General features: G+C 51.1%; 1 protein-coding gene across 2 annotated transcripts in view; it reads left to right on the top strand.

Annotated features, from left to right (window-relative positions):
- ANTXR1 (ANTXR cell adhesion molecule 1) overlaps nt 1-20,115 on the top strand; it is a 203,424-nt gene that overhangs the window by 114,844 nt on the left and 68,465 nt on the right. For both annotated transcript variants that reach the window (XM_084765254.1, XM_084765253.1), the window contains exon 14: nt 12,543-12,584. In XM_084765254.1, coding sequence (XP_084621380.1) covers nt 12,543-12,584 — 42 coding nt within the window. The remainder of the gene's footprint in view (nt 1-12,542; nt 12,585-20,115) is intronic.

Raw genomic sequence — 20,115 nt, forward strand, 5'->3', positions numbered from 1 at the left:
GAGCCTCTCAGAGGACAGTTATGCTAAGCTCCCTTCTGCAAGCACAGCAGAGTATCCCGTAGTAGTGTCAGGGGTTGGCTGTCTCCCTTGGTGTGGGTCTCAGGTTGGGCTAGGCACTAGTTGGATATTCCCTCAATCTCTGCTCTGTCTTTATCCCTGCACTTCTTGTGCGTGGGTTGGTGTTCCCCTCCCCCCACTAGGAGTCCTGTCTGTTTAGAAGGTGGCCTCATCAGTCTCCATGACTCCTGCTATTAGGGTCTCAGGTAGAGTCACCCACCCAGATCCTTCCATGAGCCTACTTTGTCGTAGGTCTCTCCAGCTTGTCTCAGAGATGCCCCCCGCCTCCATTTTCTCTTTTCTGTGCAAGCCCTCTGTCCTCCCGCCCCCCCCCCCCAGTCTCCCCGTATCTGACCCTCACCCTCATTTCCCTCAGCACTCCCTTTCCTATTGTGTTGCCTCTCTTCAATCACTTCCTCTGTCTATTCTATTTCCCCTTCTGGGTGAGATTCACATGTCCTCCCTTGGTCCCTCCTTGTTACTTAGCTTCTTTGGGTCCGTGAATTGCAATATGGCTATCCGGTACTATACGGCTAATATCTGCTTATAAGTGAGTACATACCATGTGTGTCTTTCTTGGTCTGGGTTACCTCACTCAAGATGACCTTTTCTAGTTCCGTCCATTTGGCTGTGAATTTCGTGACTTCCTGTTTTCAGTAGCTGAGTAGTATTCCATTGTGTAAGCGTACCACAGTTTCTTTAACCATTCTTTGATGCATCCTAGGATGCTGGGTTTATTTCTGTGGGAAATATTTCCTAAAACAACCTCTTCAGGACAGGAAGAAGCGTCACCCAAGGCAGGATGGTTTTGCAATTTTCAAAATAATTTTTAAATGAATGTATCTGGTTTCAGTCCCTGTTGCCTGGGAAGGCAGCTGGCATGTCCTCATGTGGTCTTGTTTTGGTAAATCTATGACGGCCTGTGTGAGGGAAGATCCTGGAGACAGACAACATCTCCTGTTTGTGATGCTCCTAACTGTCCCGCCCCTTGATGCTGAACGTTGGCCTGCACCTCAGTGATTCATGGGCCTTCCAAACTCTGTGTTGACCCGTCACTTCAGGGACCCTGACTGGGGCTGAGTGAAGTCATGTGTTTCTGGAATGGGAGTACAGTGTACAGCAAAGAGACCCATTCAGAGGATTCTGGAAGGTTCCTCTTCCCTGAGAGACTGACTCCATAGTCCTCAAACTGACAGAAGGTGTCTTTGTGAACCATGGTCCCCAAATCTCCCTCTGCCACTCTCCTTGCCCCTTCTGCACGTGTGGGAAATGCCATTTGACCCAGTAGCCAAGCTGCATGCCCGAGTTAAGAAAACAGCAAGAACCACAAAGGACTCAGAGTGTGGGTCCATGAGGTCCCTCTCTCCACACTGCAGCACTTTCTCTGGAGTCATATCCTACAAGATCTCCAACCCAGACTGGCCAACCTTAACCCTTCAATAGCTGCATACCCAGGGGAGGGACATAAAATGCGGCCAGACATCAGGTCCTTAAGTTCTCTTTCTGAAAACACAAAAATGCACACACCTGTCCGTACCTGACCTCCATCCTGCTGTGTCCCTGACAAGCAGTGTCTGGTGAATTTTCCACCCCTGCTCCCCGCTCATAGCTCCCCCGTGTACCTCGCTGGGTAGGTGCTGCCTGCACTGCCCTGATTTTTGCTGACGTCCTCCAGGGCCTCTGCTCACTTCCCCATCCTTTGCCCCATACTCTCCGGGTTATCTCCAACCCTCCTCTCCACAGCTTATCCGCAGACAGTGTTGCTAAGGTCTCTGATTCCAACTGCTTCATGTGATCACCCATGCCAGGCCTGGCTGCAGAGGACCAGGCCAGGCCCCGGTACAGGGAACCACTGGACATCACATTTGCAGGCCCCTCGCTCAGAATGTGCAAACTGAACTCATCACTTTGTCCCTGGACCTGCTTGTCCCCAGTGGCTGTGCCACTTGACCTCCAGCTGCCCAAATTGAAGCCTGTAGTGGCCTCCCATGACCGCCCCCCCCATAGGCACATGTGTCTCCAGTTGGTGGCACTGGCTTTGAGAAGTCACAGAATCTTTAGGAGGTAGAGCCTCACTGAAGGAAGTGGGTCTCTGAAATGGGCTTGGAAGCTCGGGGACCCAACTCATCTCCTTGACCACACTTTGTGACTGCTAACACAATGTGACCAGTGCCCCCCCACCCTGCCCCCCCCATCATTACTGCAGCCATATCTTCCTCAGGGTAATGGACTGTATTCCTTCCTAGACTGTGAGCCAGAATAAGTGAAAGCGCGCGCGCGCACGCGCACACACACACACACACACACACACACACACACACACAGCCAAGTGACTTCCTGGCAGGTGTTTGGTCACAATAATAGGAAAAGTAAATAATACAGCTGCTCTCCAAAAGGCAGGCAGATCACCATGGTAACCATCCTACCTGCCCCTCCCCCCAAGTTCCCATGGCTATTCAGTCTCTTTCCCAAGGTGGTGTGCACAGGCCTATCCTAACGCAGCCCTCCTCTAGCCTCAACCCTCACTTTCCCCTCCCGTGTATAAGGTTCCTTGGCGTAGTTTTGTCATGTTGCTAATACTGCAGCTATGGTTGCCTTTTTGTTTGTCTTTGGCCTGTTAAGCTGTAACCGTTGGAAGCTAAGCGTGTGGGTCTCCGGAGCATAACATGTAACTTGGTTATACCTCAGAGTTCCTGGAGCACCCTAGTGGATGCAGGGCCATCTGCAGGCACACCCTATCCTGAGAACATCTGAATGTATTGTCTACCTACCATGTATTTCTGTGTACCCACGCACATGTGTATGCAGGCACACGTGCATGTGTGTACATGTGCATGTGGGAGCCAACATCAACCTCGGGTGTCACCCTCAGGAACTCACCTCTCTCCTTTGAGACTCAGTCTCTCATGGGCCCAGAACTCAACAATTAGGCTGGGCTGGCCAGTGAGCTCCCCCTGCCTCCCCAGCACTAGGATTTCTTTTCAGATTTATTCATTTATTTATTTATTATGTATACAATGTTGTACCTGCATGTGCACCTGCAGGCCAGAAGAGGGCACCAGATCTCATTACAGATGGTTGTGAGCTACCATGTGGTTGCTGGGAATTGAACTCAGGACCTCTGGAAGAGCAGCCAGTGCTCTTAACCTCTGAGCCATCTCTCCAGCCCCAGCACTAGGATTTTGTAACATAGGTTCTGGGAATTGAACTCAAATCCCTGTGCTCTTGAGGCAGGCGCTCTACAGACTGAGCCATTGTCCAGCCCTTGTGTTCCTCCTCGCTATGACCGTCTTGTCTGCTCTTGTGAGATTTTTTCTTTTCTTTTCTTTTCTTTTCTTTTTTTCTTTTTTTTTTCTTTTTTCTTTTTTTTTTTTTTTAAGATTTTCTTTCTCTACTATCATCAATTTCTCTATTTTCAAATTGTATGTCACTGATGTTAGCTCCATCACAAGCACCCCAAGTCATGCTGCCCCTCAATTTCTGCAGCACTGTTCCCTCCGTGCTTCTCTCAGCTCAAGGCTGCGTTGTTTGTCTCGCATATACAATGTTTACTCACATGTATATTTCTGAATCCAACCAGGGCAAAGAAAAACCCAGACAGGGCCCAGTACATAATTTGTATATTTTCCAAACTGTGCTATAAAAAGCTGACTCATCTTGAGAAACCAATTAGAGTCTGATAGGCCTTAAACTAAAACAAGAGCAAACTCTTCAAACTCTGCTCTCCACGTCTTTCACAGCGCTGAGCTGTAGGGCCAGACACCCACACCAAGCATCACCCAGGAACTTGCTACTGGTTTGTATGGCTAAAGCCTGGTGCAAACAGACAGCAACTCACCCAGCACCTCGGGCGGGGTGCTCCCTGATCGCTCTCCAGCCCACACCTCACATCTGGACCTTCTCAGACTGCCACGTAGGAAATTAGTCTCCACTATGCAGGGGCCTGCTCTCCCCCTCTGCATCCCTGCCCTCCCCTCTGCATCCCTGCCCTCCCCTCTGCATCCCTGCCCTCCCCTCTGCATCCCTGCCCTCCCCTCTGCATCCCTGTCCTCCCCCTCTACATCCCTGCCCTCCCCTCTGCATCCCTGCCCTCCCCTCTGCATCCCTGTCCTCCCCCTCTACATCCCTGCCCTCCCCTCTGCATCCCTGCCCTCCCCTCTGCATCCCTGCCCTCCCCTCTGCATCCCTGTCCTCCCCCTCTGCATCCCTGCCCTCCCCTCTGCATCCCTGCCCTCCCCTCTGCATCCCTGTCCTCCCCCTCTACATCCCTGCCCTCCCCTCTGCATCCCTGCCCTCCCCTCTGCATCCCTGCCCTCCCCTCTGCATCCCTGTCCTCCCCCTCTACATCCCTGCCCTCCCTTCTGCATCTCCACCTTCTCCTGCCAGCTTCCCTCACCTCAGCCTACCTCACTGCTTACCTTGAAATCCACCCAGCCACCTTGCTCCCATGCCTGCAGGTGCACTGGAAAGAGGTTGGCTGTCACTGCATATGACACAGTGCCAAAGCCTCATTATCCCCTGTCAGCTAAAGGAATGGGGAAATCCTCTAACTTCAGATGCCCATGTAAAGAATCAGGAAGTGGGACATGTGCTGCTTCCCCCCACCTCCCAGCCCCATTGTCCTCCTTTGGGTCCCCTCTGGGGGCTCCCTGGTTTGTGGCTCTCAGATCTGGCTGCATTCCTGAGACCACCTGAGGATTAGGTGATTAGGGACAGCTCTTCCAAACAGCACACCTCACAACAGGAGGGATTTAGGCAAGAGCTGGAAAGAAATCGCTAAGCTGCCATCTTGGCAGGCATGCTTGGGGTCTTATTAGAATCATCTGTGTGGTGAATTCCCAAACATGTCAACCGTGGAACTAACTCTCCTTCCACCCCTTTTTGTCGCCCTACCCCCGATACCCTTGGCATGCTCACACCAAGGACACTGGTATTCTTCCAGAAATATCGAAGAAGTGCAATCCTAGCGAAGGCTGAAGCATCTGGGGCTGTGAGGGCAGCCCCTGTCCTCCCCGCCCTGGAGGCTGCCTCAGTATCTCCCAGCTAAATTCCACGTCATCAGCACAGTGACCTCTTGTGGCCCCGCACAGGCTCACCCTGCTGGCAGCTGGGAACCGCTGGCCCAGAGCCCAGGCAGAGGCCACTCCTCCTCTAAGCCAGGGCTTGAGTTTATTTTACTGTGCCACTTCCCAGAGTTCCACAGTGACCCTAACATCATGCTGCGGCTGTTGTGCCCAGACGTCCTGCTAAATCACCATGCCAGTCACTTAGGCTTCATCCACTCGTGTTAGCATTCCCGCTGTGATTGTCATTTTAGATATTGATGAACGTGACCTCTTAAACAACTCCAGCCTCAGGCAGGTAAGGAGTACAAAACTGTTTCAAGTTTGCGTTTCAAATGGAGAAAGAAACACATTTAGGTTTCATTTGTATATTTAAAAAAAAAGACCTCACTTCTGTGAAAATTGACTGAACTTCCTTCCAAACACCTTCAGCACAGGCCTTTGCTCAACTTGTGCAATGTGAGAGTTCTAAACTGAGGCTGTGCGAGCCAGAAGCAGTAAGCCCACGGTCAGACGTGAGGTTTGTATTAAGCTCTGCCAGTCTGCTTTGTGGGAAGGACCGTTGGTGTGTCTGCTCACCAGCATCTCCTCCTTACTATAGGTCTTTCACGCGGAGTTGCCCATCTACTTATGGCGCTCTGCTGGGAATACTTAGTGCAATGCTGGGACAAGGAAAGAAGGCCAGAACAGGAAAGGCAGGCGCCCCTCCCCAATCAGCGTTAAAGTCCTCGGGTGCGTTTCTCACTTTCTAATGATACAGCATTCCTTCTGCACAGTTTCTGGCCTGAGGTGGCTTATCTCAGAGAATCACACAGGCCAGGGAGGCGGTGCCTTTAATCCCGGGGTGGGCGGCACCCACCCAGGAAGCAGGAGTGGGTGGGTCTGTATGAGTTCTAGGCAGCCTTATCTCCATAGTGAGTTCCAAGCCAGCCAGGGCTGCTTAGCAAGGGGTCACTGGCTTGGCAGCAAGCACCTTTATCCGCCGAGCCATCTTGCTGACCCCGGAGACCACAAATTATTAATAAAAACACCACAGAGGATATGTATCTTTGCTCTGGTGCATGAGAGAGCACAGGTGTTGTGTCTGGGAGCAGGAAGATGGCACAGCACGGCTGGAGCTCACCACTCCTGGTATTCCCTGAGATGGAAAGTCTGCTGTTGTATTGCATGGTTTCTCTCTGTGTTAAAATAAATCATCTGTGTGGTTCGGATGAGGCCAGTGTCATGCAAGATCCATCCAGCTGTCAGCATTGCACCCTGTTCCACACATGCCTGTGGGCTTAGGTAGAGCAAAAAGAGAGCTACAGACCCCCACCATCTTCTCTGTCTGGAGCCCCCACTGTCTTCTCTCTGGAACCCCACTTTCCTCCCCCTGGCTTTCAGCAAGGTGTCCATGAAGCCCCACTGGGCTTCTTTGCATCTGTGTCTCTCCCAGCACCCCATCTTTGTTCACCTCCGCCCAAGCTTGCCCCCCTATATGCTGAAGGTTTTCCTCCTCCATTCAGTCCCAGGTTCATATAACACCCTATCTCGTGGGTGTTGTGTGCAATTCTCCCATAAGGAAAAGAGGGCACACCCAGGACCACCGTCCCTGCTTGCCTGCACAAATGCAGACGGAAGCAAGAAAGCAGGAAAGGTGTGCGTGCATGTGCAGAACTTGCATTTCCTGCCCAGCCCACTGCCAGCCAGCCAACCTTCTCCCCTCGAGTGGCACTAAATCGAATCGTCACGTATTCCTCTACATCTGATGGTGAACACTCCATGAATTCTGCCACCACTACCACACACACAAAACTAAAGCAACTGTTAATTTCTCTTTGGCCTTTGAAAATCATCTCTTTCAAGCTGGTATAATTTCTCAGTTTTGTGATTTAAAAAAAAAAGAACTGTTATGCCTACCACACATGAACAAACACACGTGTGATGGGCCTTGGTTGTGACAACACAGACTGGGTATGCAGTGTTCAAGTTGTCAGGTCACTGTCCAGGAAGCCAGGTTAGGACCTGGTGCTGAGAAGCAAAACGGCAGTCCAAGCACCCTGAGTGGACTCGGAAGCAGGATGGGCCTGAGTAAGTGATGTCTAGAAAAGTAACCATTAGCTCTCAGTCCACTCCAGAGTCTAGATTTCCCACGATGCATCAGTGACCCAGGTTGCTCTGGTATGAGAGACTTCGAATATCTTAATTACCCCCCAAAAAAACTTATACAGGAAGATTGAGCGTCCAGAAGTGAGTCTTGCATCACTAAGTGTTAGGCGTTTACTTGAGAGCAGGCCATTGAGAATAGTAGGAGACTCTTCCTGCATCTTCTCCTTTAGAGGGGCACACTCTCATTCTTTCCAGAAATAGTGGTTGAGCAACATGCTCTGAGCTAGGGGTCAGAGACAGCAGCTGGCCATATGTGCATGCATCTTCTAGAAGCTCAGAGTCCACTGTGACACACACACACACACACACACACACACACACACACACACAAAGAGTTGTGAATGCAGCCTAGAGTTCACTGCCAATCGTGTGGACCACAAATAATAAGACCTGTGCTGAAGTCCCAGGAAGCCACATCGCTGGCCTTGTCCCAGGCAGAGACAGTTCATTATGCAGATGAGCCCAAGAGCCCAAACAAAGGCATGCCTTAAAACAGAGCCAATGGTCTTGTGCCCTCACCCCATGATGGTAAAGGCGCTTGAGAGATGAGCTAGCAGGGCAAGGACACCGTCATTGTTAACATCAAGTATTCCAAGGCAAAGAAGGATTCTCTTGATTGTTAATTGATGTGGCTCAGCCCACCATGGGCGGCACCATTCCCTAGGCAGGTGATCCTGGGCTGTGTAAGAATGCTAACTAAACACGGGAGCACAGCCAGCAAGCAAAGTTCCTCCTGGTTCCGGCTCCAGCACCTGCCCTGACTTTCCTCAGTGACGGACCGGGATTTGAAAGCATAAGCCAAATCAAACCTTTCCTCTAAGCTGCTTTTGGTCAGAGTGTTTATTACAGGAACAAAAGGAAATGATTAACGGTTGCTTTTGAGACAGGTGTTGATGTGCAATGTGTGCTGGCCTTGAACTGAGATTCCCTCTTTCCTTTGTCTGGCAAGCACTAGATTTACCAACCTGCGCCACACAGGGCTGAGAGCTGCTGTGTCTGCTCAGCCATAGAAACCCACGGCACAGCACAGTGGGAACGTCTGACCTGTCACACCACACGCCTCTGCCCTGAGCTGATCGATACAGACAGACCGATTAGAAATAAGCTAATTCACAGCTCTCAGAATGTGGTCCACACACCCTCGGGGTCAGCATTGTTTGGCAGTCTTTTAGACATGCACGTGCATGGCCCCAGTATGCGGAGGAGACAGGGCACCAGAGTTCTGTGTAGCAAGAAGCTCTCTACACGTTTCTAATACTGAAACATTAGTCAATTGCCGAGCTCATTGTAAATAGAGGGTGAGTAGGTAGTTTCATGAACAGATTTATTAGCCCCCAGCTGGTCCCTTGGACTTGGGTAGGCCCGGCCCGTGTGCGGGCAAAGCATCCCTCAGCAGTGAGAGGCCAGGGGTACGATGCAGAGGAGGCTGTGGGAGCGCTGGGGAGTGCAGCTCAGACACAAATACAGACCGTAGAGAAGGGGGCCAGAAAAATGCATTCTGTTCAGCGCCACGTCTTATACCATGAGATAAGCATCTGCCTCCCAGGAGCATGTGCAATTTAGCCGACATCCAGCTCCTATCGTGGAGAGAAGAGGCAGGCAAGGAGGGGCATATAGAGCCTGGAAAGGTGGCTAAGATGCTGGCTGCTCTCACAGTGGACAGGCGTTCAGTTCCCAGCACCCACACAAAGGCTCACAACCTTCTGTAAGGCCAGCTTCAGGGACCAGACATCCTCTTCCGGCCTCCAGGGATACCAGGCACTCCTGTGGTGCATTTACATACATGTAGGCAAAACATAAAATAAAATAAAATAAAATAAAATAAAATAAAATAAAATAAGTCTCTAAAGTCACATAGGGAGTCTCTCAGTGGCTGAGGGCCAGGCTGTGGCCTCCTGCCCCTCGTGTGCATGGAGGCCTACACTGTCCAGTGAGGATGGACAGCTGGTAGCTCCAGTGATCACGTGGCCAGAGCACAGTCAGTTCCAAAGCACAGGATCATAGCAGCTGAGTCAGCAAGAGCAGGCAGGGCTTTGAGAAACCAAACCTCACATGAGCTCTTCAGAGGGAGAGAGAGAGACAGAGAGAGAAAGCAGTGTGCAAGCTGCCCTAGCGGCACCTCACTTCACAGTTATGAAGTGGTTGCCAGAGACCTAGCAGTTGAGCTTGACCATAGGCCACACTGGCTGAACTGCCAGTGTCGGAGCAGCCCGAGCTTGCCTCGCCCCGCGTCTCCTGTGATCTGCCTTCACTGGCTCTCCAGCAACCGCCTGGGCTGCGTGCAGGGACCTGAGCCTGGTATGAGTGTATGTTAGTGGTAGAGCACTTACCTACACCTGCTGCGCGTGAGTTTGATCCCTGGCGTTACAACGTTTGTTTCCATTGGTTCTCTTCTCTGTTTCTCTCCCATCTCTGTCTTCCCTGTGCCCTCTAGACCTCCATAACCTCCTGTGTGCTGTTATATCCCATGAGCCCTATTGCCCACCTTCCTCACGCCCTCTGTCCTCTCTTACAGAGCCCCCTTTTAAGTTTCATAGCCAATGCCCACACTCACCCTCCCTGATGTCTTAGATTAATGCATAGGTAAAAATGTGAAGAGCTGCAAGCCACCTCTGAGGCCGAACGCGTGCTGCTTATATTTCTGACTCTGGAGCTCCTCCTTTAATAGAACACTTTCGAGGCCCATCGGCTTTTCTCCATGTTTCCATACTACATTTTCTCTAAAGCTGAATACAATTTAATTCTGTGGTAGGGGATGTGTTTTCATAAAGGCTGTGGGGGTGGGGGTGGGGCGGATACAGGAGGACAGAGCAGTGCTCAGGGTGGCCCATGAGCTGCTCTTGGCATAAGAATGTTCCAGGCCAGGCTGGGCTCACCAGCTCACCAGCTCAAAGCACCTGGGGGACCTCTTCACTGTCCCTGCCAGCCCTTCCACAGGTAAGGCCAGGTTAGAGGACCAGTTTCAGTTTATCTGAACATGGTAGTTTGGTTTTTGGAAATCGAGGTGCCCACTTTACATGTGGAGTCTGAATTACAAACTACTTCCTTGTAGCCAGTGTTGGTAAACCACGTACGACGGCATTGTCTTTGGGGCTCTGTTCAGATCTTGATTCTTGATAAGTATGGAGTACACTAAGTCTGAGTCAGTCTGCGTGACAGGCTACCTGTGCTTTGTGTCCTAGCTACCATCATGTGGGGCGGGCACACGTGCGTAGTGCCTGTGTACACATGGAGACCAGCGTCAACTGCTGAGTGTCTTCCCTGGTGGCTTTCCACTTTACTTTTGAGACAAACCCGGAGCTCATGGACTGGTCTAGGTTGGCTGGCCAGCAAGCTCCAAGGATCTTCCCACCTCTGCCCACCCCCACCTCCAGCACTCGCACAAAACTCCACATCTGCCTCTTACCTGGGCGTGTGGGATTGAACTTGTTCCTTGGTTCTCACGCTTATGCAGCAGCACTTTGCTAATGGAGCCATCTCTGCAGCCCTGTCACGTGCTAACTGCTGCTGACATCCCTGACTCCCACGGCCACTGTCGAGACACCAGGCTCCCGTCTCGAGTGTGTTATGGAGCCAGCCATAGAGTCACCCGGCTCATGCAGAAGATTATTAGAATGCAATAAAGAGAGAAGCAGACAAAGGGAGGGCGCCTTCGTCTGTGCACTGTATTCGCGGCACTTGCACCGCACACACAATTGCTCAGGATGACTCAACTCCCGCAAGGTTTATGGGTTGATTCTGCGTAACTGGTGAGGCTGCAGGAGACCCAGGGGTTTCTCAAATCCTCACCGGTTGGGAGAAGGCAAGTGTGGGTGTGACAACTGTGTGAGGGGCTTCCACACAGTGAAGGAGTAGCCTTGAGCCTCTTGAGAGATGTGGACAGCATCCCTATCTGCGCATCTGAATTTTTGCAAACATCCTGCCGTCTCCACCCACTTCTCCTCCCACTCAAGGCGTTGCCCCACCTCCTCATCCCTTCCTCCAGCTTCCAGCCATTTCCTGTTTTAAAAGAATTTGCTGTCTGGAGAAGGATGGCAAGCCAGCTCCAAGCAGTAACAGTCTTCCCCAGAGGTCCCCCTGAGGGAGTCTCAGAAGGGAGTTGAGTGGGTGAGCAAAGTCACCGCTTCCCACAGCAACAGGAAGTGGAGGCAGATGAAACAGTAGCTCCAAACCCCAGGAGACCTTCATCTCTGCCTCTTCAATTAATGAAATACTGTCCTCAGATGCTTGGAGTCCCTTGGTCCCCAGGGTGCTGTTGGTACCTTGTCTAATCAGTGGAGATAACGTTATAGACTATGCTAGGGTGAAGACAGAGGTGGGGACCAGAGCCCTAGCGAGCTCTCTGTGTTACTAAATTGGAAGGAAATGCACTTAGTAGGAAAGTGAGGAGAGGCTCCATGCTCCTAAGGGAGTCCCCGGGAAAGATGCCTGGACTCCCACCTCCAAAAAGGGCAACCCTGGTGCTGAGACAGCCAGCGTTGGGGACAAGCTTTGTATGTACCAGAAGTCACCTAAAGAAAGTGTTCGTGTGGGGGTCCCAAAAATCTAACAGTAAGTGTGGGAGATGGTATCTAATCCCCCACGAATGTACGGAACCATGAAAGGATCTAAAGTCCAGTTAACTGCCTGACTCTCCTTTTATGAGTAGAGTTATCGGCCAACCATCGTGTCTCTGGGAAGGGACTCCCAATGGCTTCCTGGAATTGTGTCTGTGTGTCTTTCTCCCACACAGAGGACAGGGCAGTTCAGGGACAGTTTTATGAATAGTTACTGAAGTATGTTTGCCTCTGAACTATCTGTACCTGGAAGAGACCCCTGGGCTGCCGCCTTCCTCGGCTGCCTTCTCTCAAGGGTTGCTTGGCCTGACTCACGTCCCCTCTCTCTACGTAGACCCACTGAAGGCTGGTGAGAGAGGACCTGTAGCCATATAAGCCTAGCCCATACCCAGCCCGTACCTGCAGCCCCCATACTCCTGTATACACCATCTTTTGTTAATGTGTAGATGGTTGGGTGGAGGGGGGCGTGGCTTCATGTGTGAGTGACCAAGTGACTGAGAACAGCTGTTCCTGGTGAGACACAGCAGCTGTGGCACACGTCCCTCTACATAAGACTACAACAGCTAGGTCCTGCTCTCTCTGGACTACTTTGTCCAGCCGGGTTACAGCATAGACTAAGTCCCCACACTTCCGGCTGTTCATATGGTGGTTAGGGCAGACATCTTAGGGAGCAGGAGGCTAGAGACCCCCACTGATCTGTTCTCTTTTTCATTTACAGATCATCAAGGAGGTTCCCCCGCCCCCTGTGGAGGAGAGTGAGGTGAGTGCCCGGGAAGGTGACAGAGTGGGGTAGCACTGGCTCGGTATTTTTAGCCCCTGGCTAAGCAAGGCTGGGCCCCACTGCGCATGAAGGGGAGCCTTTGGGCCTTTCCTAACCAGGGTGAACAAGAACTGAACAAAACCGGAAGCCAGAGGCTGGCCTTTGACTCATGTTGCTCCTGCCTCAACCCATCTTGGGCTGGGATCACAGGCACGGCTCGCTGCGCGCATAATGTTTTCATCAGGACAGTAATTGGGAGCTGTAAGGGTCTAGTGGTTCGTCTGAAACGCTTCAGGATTCCTGTCTCGCTGCAGATGTTCACTTCACATGTATAGGTTACGGCAAATTTACCACGCTCTGCAGACAATCGCCGCCTCAAAGACTGGTGCCAAGAATCCCATTTTTCTTTCATTTAAAACAGTATTATGTAATCTGCCAGGTGGTCATAAATCCATGCTGGAGCAAGATATGCTAATATCCTCACTGTCTACAGACAAACCCTGAGAGTCACCCACTGAATGGACCAGGAAGCCACTGTGGGGAGGTCGGGATGGTGGCTCTACTAAGCTAGCTGAGGTGTTAGCAGCGGCTGCTGGACGGGAGTTCCCAGCAAATGGCTTTCCGTACCTGGGGCAGCTGGGATCCTCAGAAGTAACACCTGCCAGTGTAGATGCCCGCGATCTGAAAACTCAGGGGGCTCGAAAATATGTTGATGAGGTTTCCAGTTCTCAACGGAGTCCCTAAAGTCTCTGCATGCTCAGCCACGTCCCAGCTCAGCCTCTCTACACAGAAAGAAAGATGATTAAGTTTAAAATTCCATGAGTCTCTCAAGTGCTGAATGCTGCACGGACGCCAGGAGACTAAATAGCGGCAATCAATTAAAAGCACATCTTGCAGGAATGCTAACTCTCTGCCCAGAAACCGTGGGAGGAAATGACATTGCTGTGCAGAGAGGAGGGCAGGAGAGCCCCCTCTCCATGTCTGTCCTTAACCCTCCAAGAGCAGGAACCACAGCTAGTCCCACAGCTAACAGACAGAGAGTGAAGTTCCCTGACTGCTCTGTCGGCTCTGGGGTGGAATGTTCCCTCCCTTGGCGCTGCTCGGAGTGGCCCCGCCTTAGCCTTCAGAAGGTTATGGCTAGGGACCTGGGTACTGGGGTGATGCTGTGGGCTCTAATGTACTCTGCATGTGGCATCAGGCACAAGGGTCCACAGACCCCGTGGATGCACAGACGTGAGCTGGATGCAAGGCGGAAGCCCAAATGAGAAAGAACTGATGAAAGCAAGGGAAAGGGGGAAATGAGTTTTTCCAGCCCCACTTAATATTTTTATGGAGCCTGTACTTTGGCTGAGAAAGGCAAGCATGGTTCCTGAAGCAGAGTGGTGACCGTGGCCGCTCGGGACCTGAAGACTTGTGGGAGGCTTAAGGCAACTTCCTACTGCCGTGAAGATTACTTCAGCATGTGTGTTCGCCTTCGTCCTCTTGCTAATGTGCTCTGGCAGGAAGGAAAGAGAGAAATCCCACCGAAAGGAATAACGTCACTTAGAACACATGAACATTTTTGTACAATGCTCTGAAATTCACAGCTGGAATCTCGACAGCCTTCTCCTGTCCAGCCCATGTACAGATCCCCCTGAGGCCTTGAGCTCAGATCGTGGGCACGGTCCTCACAGAGCGCCCTGAAAGTCCTCCTGTCAACCGGCTGCCTCTGTTCTCCTTCTTGGTGGTCTCTGGTGATTGCATTGAATCCTCCCTCTGCGTCACAGCTTAAGGCCATTAGATACTCAAAGGTTAGGAACTAGGTAGTTAAACTTAACACAAGCTGGGAGCGATGGTGCGTGGTAGTAATCCCAGAGCTGGGGTGGCTAAAGCAGGAGAGCCCCAAGATTGAGGTCGGGGTCTGGGCTACGTAGAAAGATCATGGCAACATGGGGAGGGGGGCAAGAGAGGGAGAGAGCCCTGTGAAGTCAACCCCTTCACATGGTGTGTGTGTGTGTGTGTGTGTGTGTGTGTGTGTGTGTGTGTGTGTGTGAAGTCAACCCCTTCACATGGTGTGTGTGTGTGTGTGTGTGTGTGTGTGTGTGTGTGTGTGTGTGTGTGTGGACAAGCTAACTCTTTACCTTCATCAGATCTATAACCGTCACATCCTGAGGGAGGCGGTCTTCAGGTTACTACCGCTATGAGGAAACACCATGACCCAAAGCAGCTTGTGGAGCAAAGGGTTAATTTTGCACACAGCAAAAGCAGTGAGGGCAGGAACCTGGAGGCAGGAGCTGACACAGTGCTGCTTACCATGCTCGCTCAACCTGCTCTCTGGTGGCATCCCAGGACCACCAGCTCAGAGGTGGCACCACCCACAATGGGCTGGACTCTCCCATATCAATCACTAGTAAAGAAAATACCCTACAGGCCTGCCCACAGCCCAGGCTTACGGAGGCATTTTCTCAGTTGAGCCTCTCTTCCTGTCTGATGACTCTAGTTTGTGTGTCAAGTTGACAGAAAAGTTGCCAGCACGGAGGTGCATCGCTGTATGAACAACTAAGCTTAGACTGAAGGCAGCTTAATGACTCTGTGTAGTGATCCTCTTTCGCCTAGAATCCTCCTTAATACAAAATGCAGAGAGCAATAAGGCAAAGGTTTCTGGGGTTCCCTGTGACCAGAAGTGAAATTGTTAAGGAAACATGAGGAAAAGTCACCTGAGCTCTGGAGATCTCAGCAGCAGACCCGCTCCACTGCACCTGAGTTAGTCCTGCCTCTCATTTCATGGCGACATGCCTCCTTTAAGATGCAATCGTAGTCAAGACGTCAGCAACTCATGTTTCCCTTGATAAAGAAGGGTTTTGACTCCATGTCGCTATTGAGTGCTTAGATTGAGATGGGTGGGTGGACCCAGGGAGGGTGTGGTTGGTAAAAAGCCAGCAGGCAAGCAGCCCCGGGCATCTACCTCCCTTCCGGCCCCTCTCTCCTTGCATGCCCACTTCTCTCCATGTCCCTGCTCGCCTCTGTTCTCTCCTCACCGGCCTCATTCCTGAGCCCTTAACTCTAGTCTATGCAGACTTTTTTTCTGCTCTGACCCCAGCTGATGGCCTGTCCTGGCTCTTCTTTTCGTCTTCAGCCTCCAATAAATATAACCTCAGTCCCTCCGGTCCCAATTTCTCAGTTCCCAGCAGGGGAAGGTTTTTAGCCCAACCCATCTCTTTATTCCAGACAGTAGATCGTAAATCACAGGTCAGAGCCAGCCAGTGGCTTGGATGAACCTGGGTCAGGTGCCCCTTCCTGGTCCAAGGAGCACTTGTCTCTCTAACAGACCAGCGCCTTTGAGCGTGAAGGTGTTCATTTCCCTTGAAGAAGTGAATCTGATGATGGCACCACAGAGCCTCTGTGTGGTTTAATAAGCCCTACTCCAGTCTAATTGAGTATCTAAATAGGAGCTAAAGGAACACGTGTCACACTTCTTTCCCACCTGCCTTCCGTACAGGTCCCCAAAGCCCCTGTCATATTTGAAAGGCAACCCATGCAAGGCAAGCCCGTGACTGAGAGGAAATCTGGGTGTGGCTAAGCTGGAGAAAATCCACATTTTAGCTACATGCAGGCCTACAAGCATGCAAACATGTTGGAAATGAGAGAATTCCTTCCCTGATCTGTAGGCGGGGGGGGGGGGGGGGGGGGGGGAAGGGCGGGGACAGAGACCCTGGTTTCTAAAGCTCTTTCTCCATCACCTCATCTGAAGAATAGATGAGTTCCCCAATCTGTTTATCACTGCCTTGACCTGAGCCCAGGGTTAGTAGCCCATTTCCTTTGTGGATGAAAGACCAAGCAGCCCCCTCCTGGAGTCTGGAACTGTCCACTTTGTTTCACGGGAAACATCTGACTTCGTCAACCAAACACTACATCAGAAATAAGCCAGGGAACTACCCAAACTAGAGTTTTGACCAATGAAAGGTTAAACGTCCACTTCTTAGTATGCAATTAATTAAAACAGCAGGCTCTGACTTGAGAACGTTGGAAAGGCCGAACGGGATAGAGGTTAACTGCCAGGGAACAGCCACTGTGCTTTCTAGATACCCAAAACTCTGGGATAGGGACTGGAGAGGTGGCTCAGCAGTTAAGAGCACTGGCTGCCTTTGCAGAAGAACCAGGTTCAATGCCCAGCACCCACATGATGGCTCGCAACCACTTGTAACTTCAATTGCAGGGGACATGGCACTCTTTTCTAGCTTCTGTGGGTACCAGGCACACAGGGGATGCACATGCATGCAAATGAATACTATAGACATTTAAAAGGTTAATTAATTGATTAAAAATTAATTAGTTAATTTTTTAAAAAAATCTTTGAGCCAGCAAGATGTCTAAGCAGGTAAAGGCATTTGTAAGGCATTTATTCCTGCAAACCTGATGGCCTGCGTTTGATCCCAGGATCCCAGGAAGATTGAAGAAGAGAACTGAGTGCACAAAATTGCCTTTTGACTTTTACATACCAGCTGTGGCAAGACACTTCCCCACCTCACATCATGTGTGCTCATGCATACACAGTAATAATAATTTTTAAAATATTTTTTACTCATTCAACAATTCCAGAATCAGCACTCTTGTGTGCCGTGATAGGCTGCCTGAGGTTGGCCCTTTTCCAGAAAAAAAAGGGAAGAGGCTCCAAGTATATATTGCATCTGACCCTATTAAAATTTGTAAGAAGAGGCCTGGAGAGATGGCTCAGAGGTTAAGAGCACTGGATGCTCTTCCGGAGGTCCTGAGTTCAGTTCCCAGCAACCACATGGTGGTTTACAACCATCTATAATATGATCTGATGCCCTCTTCTGTCGTTCAGGTGGACATGTAGGCAGAAGACTGTATACATAACAAAGAAATAAATCTCTTTTAAAAATGTAAGAAGAGGAGTTGTGCGAGAGAGAGAATATATGTGAGGAATTTAGGGCTCTCCAGGCAACGATACCCAGAAAATAACCATTTCTGTGCTGGCTCACTGAATCATCTAACAGCCTTAGAATAAAGTGCACCGTTATAAACCCATTTCATAAGTGAAAAATGGGCTTCATAAGGGGAAGATAGGTATGACAGTCAAATTTCCATCCCTATGACAAAACACCTGAGACAAGCAACATAAACGAGAAGAAAGGTTTGTTTAGTGTCAGGTTTCAGAAGGTGATTACATGCCTGATTCCGCATCACACTGGGCGGCCATGGCAAAGGAGGTGGTCAGGCAGCAGAGTGACAGGGAGGGACCAGAGTCACAATATTCCTCCACGGACATACCCTAAGTGACCTAACTTCCTCCCAGTCGCCCTCGCACCCTAAAGATTTGCCTCCACTCAGGCTTGGGCTGGAAACCACAGCTTTAACCATAGTGTTTGTGGGGCACTTAGCCGATTCATATTATTGGCAAGATTTCACCCAGGATCACACAGTTTTTATGTGATAGGACTAAGGTTTGAACCTGACCCTGAGGGGGAAGCATAGAGCAGACCTTTCTCAACTGATCTTGAGGAGTTCAGCGACCCTTTGGTCCACACTGGATCCTCCCATCTTTGGGGAACTCCTGTCACCCCACCTTAGACCCATGAGACCTCAACAAGGCCCTCTCTTCAGACTGGCACTAAGATGGCCGCCTAGCTCTGCCCCTGTCTTGGGCCCCATTGGGCACGTGTCGCTCTCTCCAGCCCCACATCTGCTAGCCTGTCTTCCCTCACACTTCCACACGACCACGTCTCCCCCTGAAGCTGCAGGACCGACTGTCTCACTGGGGAGGCAAGATCCAGAGAGGACTGAGAATGAGGAGACATTGCAGTGGCATCCACTTCCTCAGCCCTGCGGCCTGGGCACTTCGGCTGCCTTGGTCTTCCGTCACGTCGTCAGCCTCACAAGACTTGCTCCTCTCTAACTGTGAGCAGCTGCCTTCTCTGTCTGCCTCTAACCCTGTGCTGACATGGGGACGCCACCACAGTAGCTGGAGGGATTAAAGGAGAGGACATACAAGTGGCTCTTGTTTGGGGTCACACGGGGTTTATCATATGGTTTCAAGATGTGTCAGGGGTTCTATAACGCTTAAAGTTAGTCGGGCAGCATGGGCAGGGCTTTGCGGGCAGCATGTTTTCCCACTGGTCTTCACAGTGAGCTACGGGAGGAAGTTCCCCTCCTCGATCCAAACTGTCCATCTGGTTCTTCCAGTGGGTGGACATCAGAAAAGCAAGGCCAGCACAAAGCTTTGAGGGCCGGCTAATGCCCAGCCCCAGGGGCATCCTTCGCCCTGACCCAGTAGATTGTTCCGGTGCACCACGTACGGATACACCGTGTATATGCAGGATTTAGGGAGCTCTAGGACCCGAAACCCCCATTCCTCCTAGCCACAGTTTTATTTAACAACTAATATTTGTAGAGTCAAAAAGAGGTGAGCGTAAAGGGTTTTGAGAAAGAAGGCTGAATTCTCTAGGGAATCAGGACTCCACATAGGATAGGTAACTTATGAAATGTCTGGAAGGATGGGTAGGAGGCAAGGGACCGGGTTGTCCAGGCACAAAGAGTGAGCCCTGCACAATTTGGCGTGGGACGGTAGTACCAAAGTTGGCACAGCTGGGCGAGTAACAACGGCATGGGATCTCAGACTTCCGGGAAAAGCTCAGGAGGGTCTTCCTGAAGACAAGCAGGTCAGAATGAGCCTCTGAGGAATATGCTGCCACCGAGTTGCCCTTATGTCACCCTAGTGACGTCTGGGGCCACCACATCCTTTAGGATTTAAACATGACTTCCCCTGATGCGAAATGGGACTCCAGTCCCAGCCGTGCCCCTTCTCACGCTGCTGACGTCTCTCTCGCTGCTTCTGCACCACTTTGTCCTCTGGATTTGCTGGATGACATCTGTGCCTCCGCTCCCCTCCCCCTCTCCCACAATGCTTTCCTCTTGAGGGTCTGACCTAAGTTCGGGACTGTCCGGGACTGGAGGGTAGCACTGTGCTGCTGCGGATATAGCTGTCTCTCCTCTCTCACCCCACTACCCCACCCTCTTCACCGTCTCCTGTGGTGTACCCTCACAGATCACAGTGGCTCAGCCCGCCTCTTTTCTGCCCATCCCCTACTGATTTCCCATAAGGCTCTGGTTCTTACTTCTTGATGCTATGGAGGTCACCAAAGTTTCTTTAAAAACAAAAACAAAAACAAAAAAAAAACTGTGCGCTAGTGGTTTCCCCTCCTGGCTACATCTGTGAAGGTGAATGGGAGGAGACACCTTCCAGAAGTCTCTATTCTTTAACTGTTGGCTGTCAGAGGGCATGCGCTGAGCCCTGTGAGTTTCTTCCTACAGCTTTCTGCCAAGGGAAAACACACATCAAAGCTTCTGTCTCTCCCCGGGATTGCGCAACTGGAGGCTCTGGGGCATAAACAGAGGCCTGCTTACCTCGGGGAAACTCTGACTCTCCCTTCGCTCAGACCATGGCCTTTAGTGTTGACTCTTGTGGCTGTTGCTCGGGTTTGGAGGAGAAGCCCCGGCCAGGCCTAAAGTGGGGCTTGCTGGAGCTGAGCAC

Source organism: Acomys minous (genome assembly GCF_964271855.1).
Source record: "Acomys minous genome assembly, chromosome: 17".
NCBI classification, from domain to species: Eukaryota; Metazoa; Chordata; class Mammalia; order Rodentia; family Muridae; genus Acomys; species Acomys minous.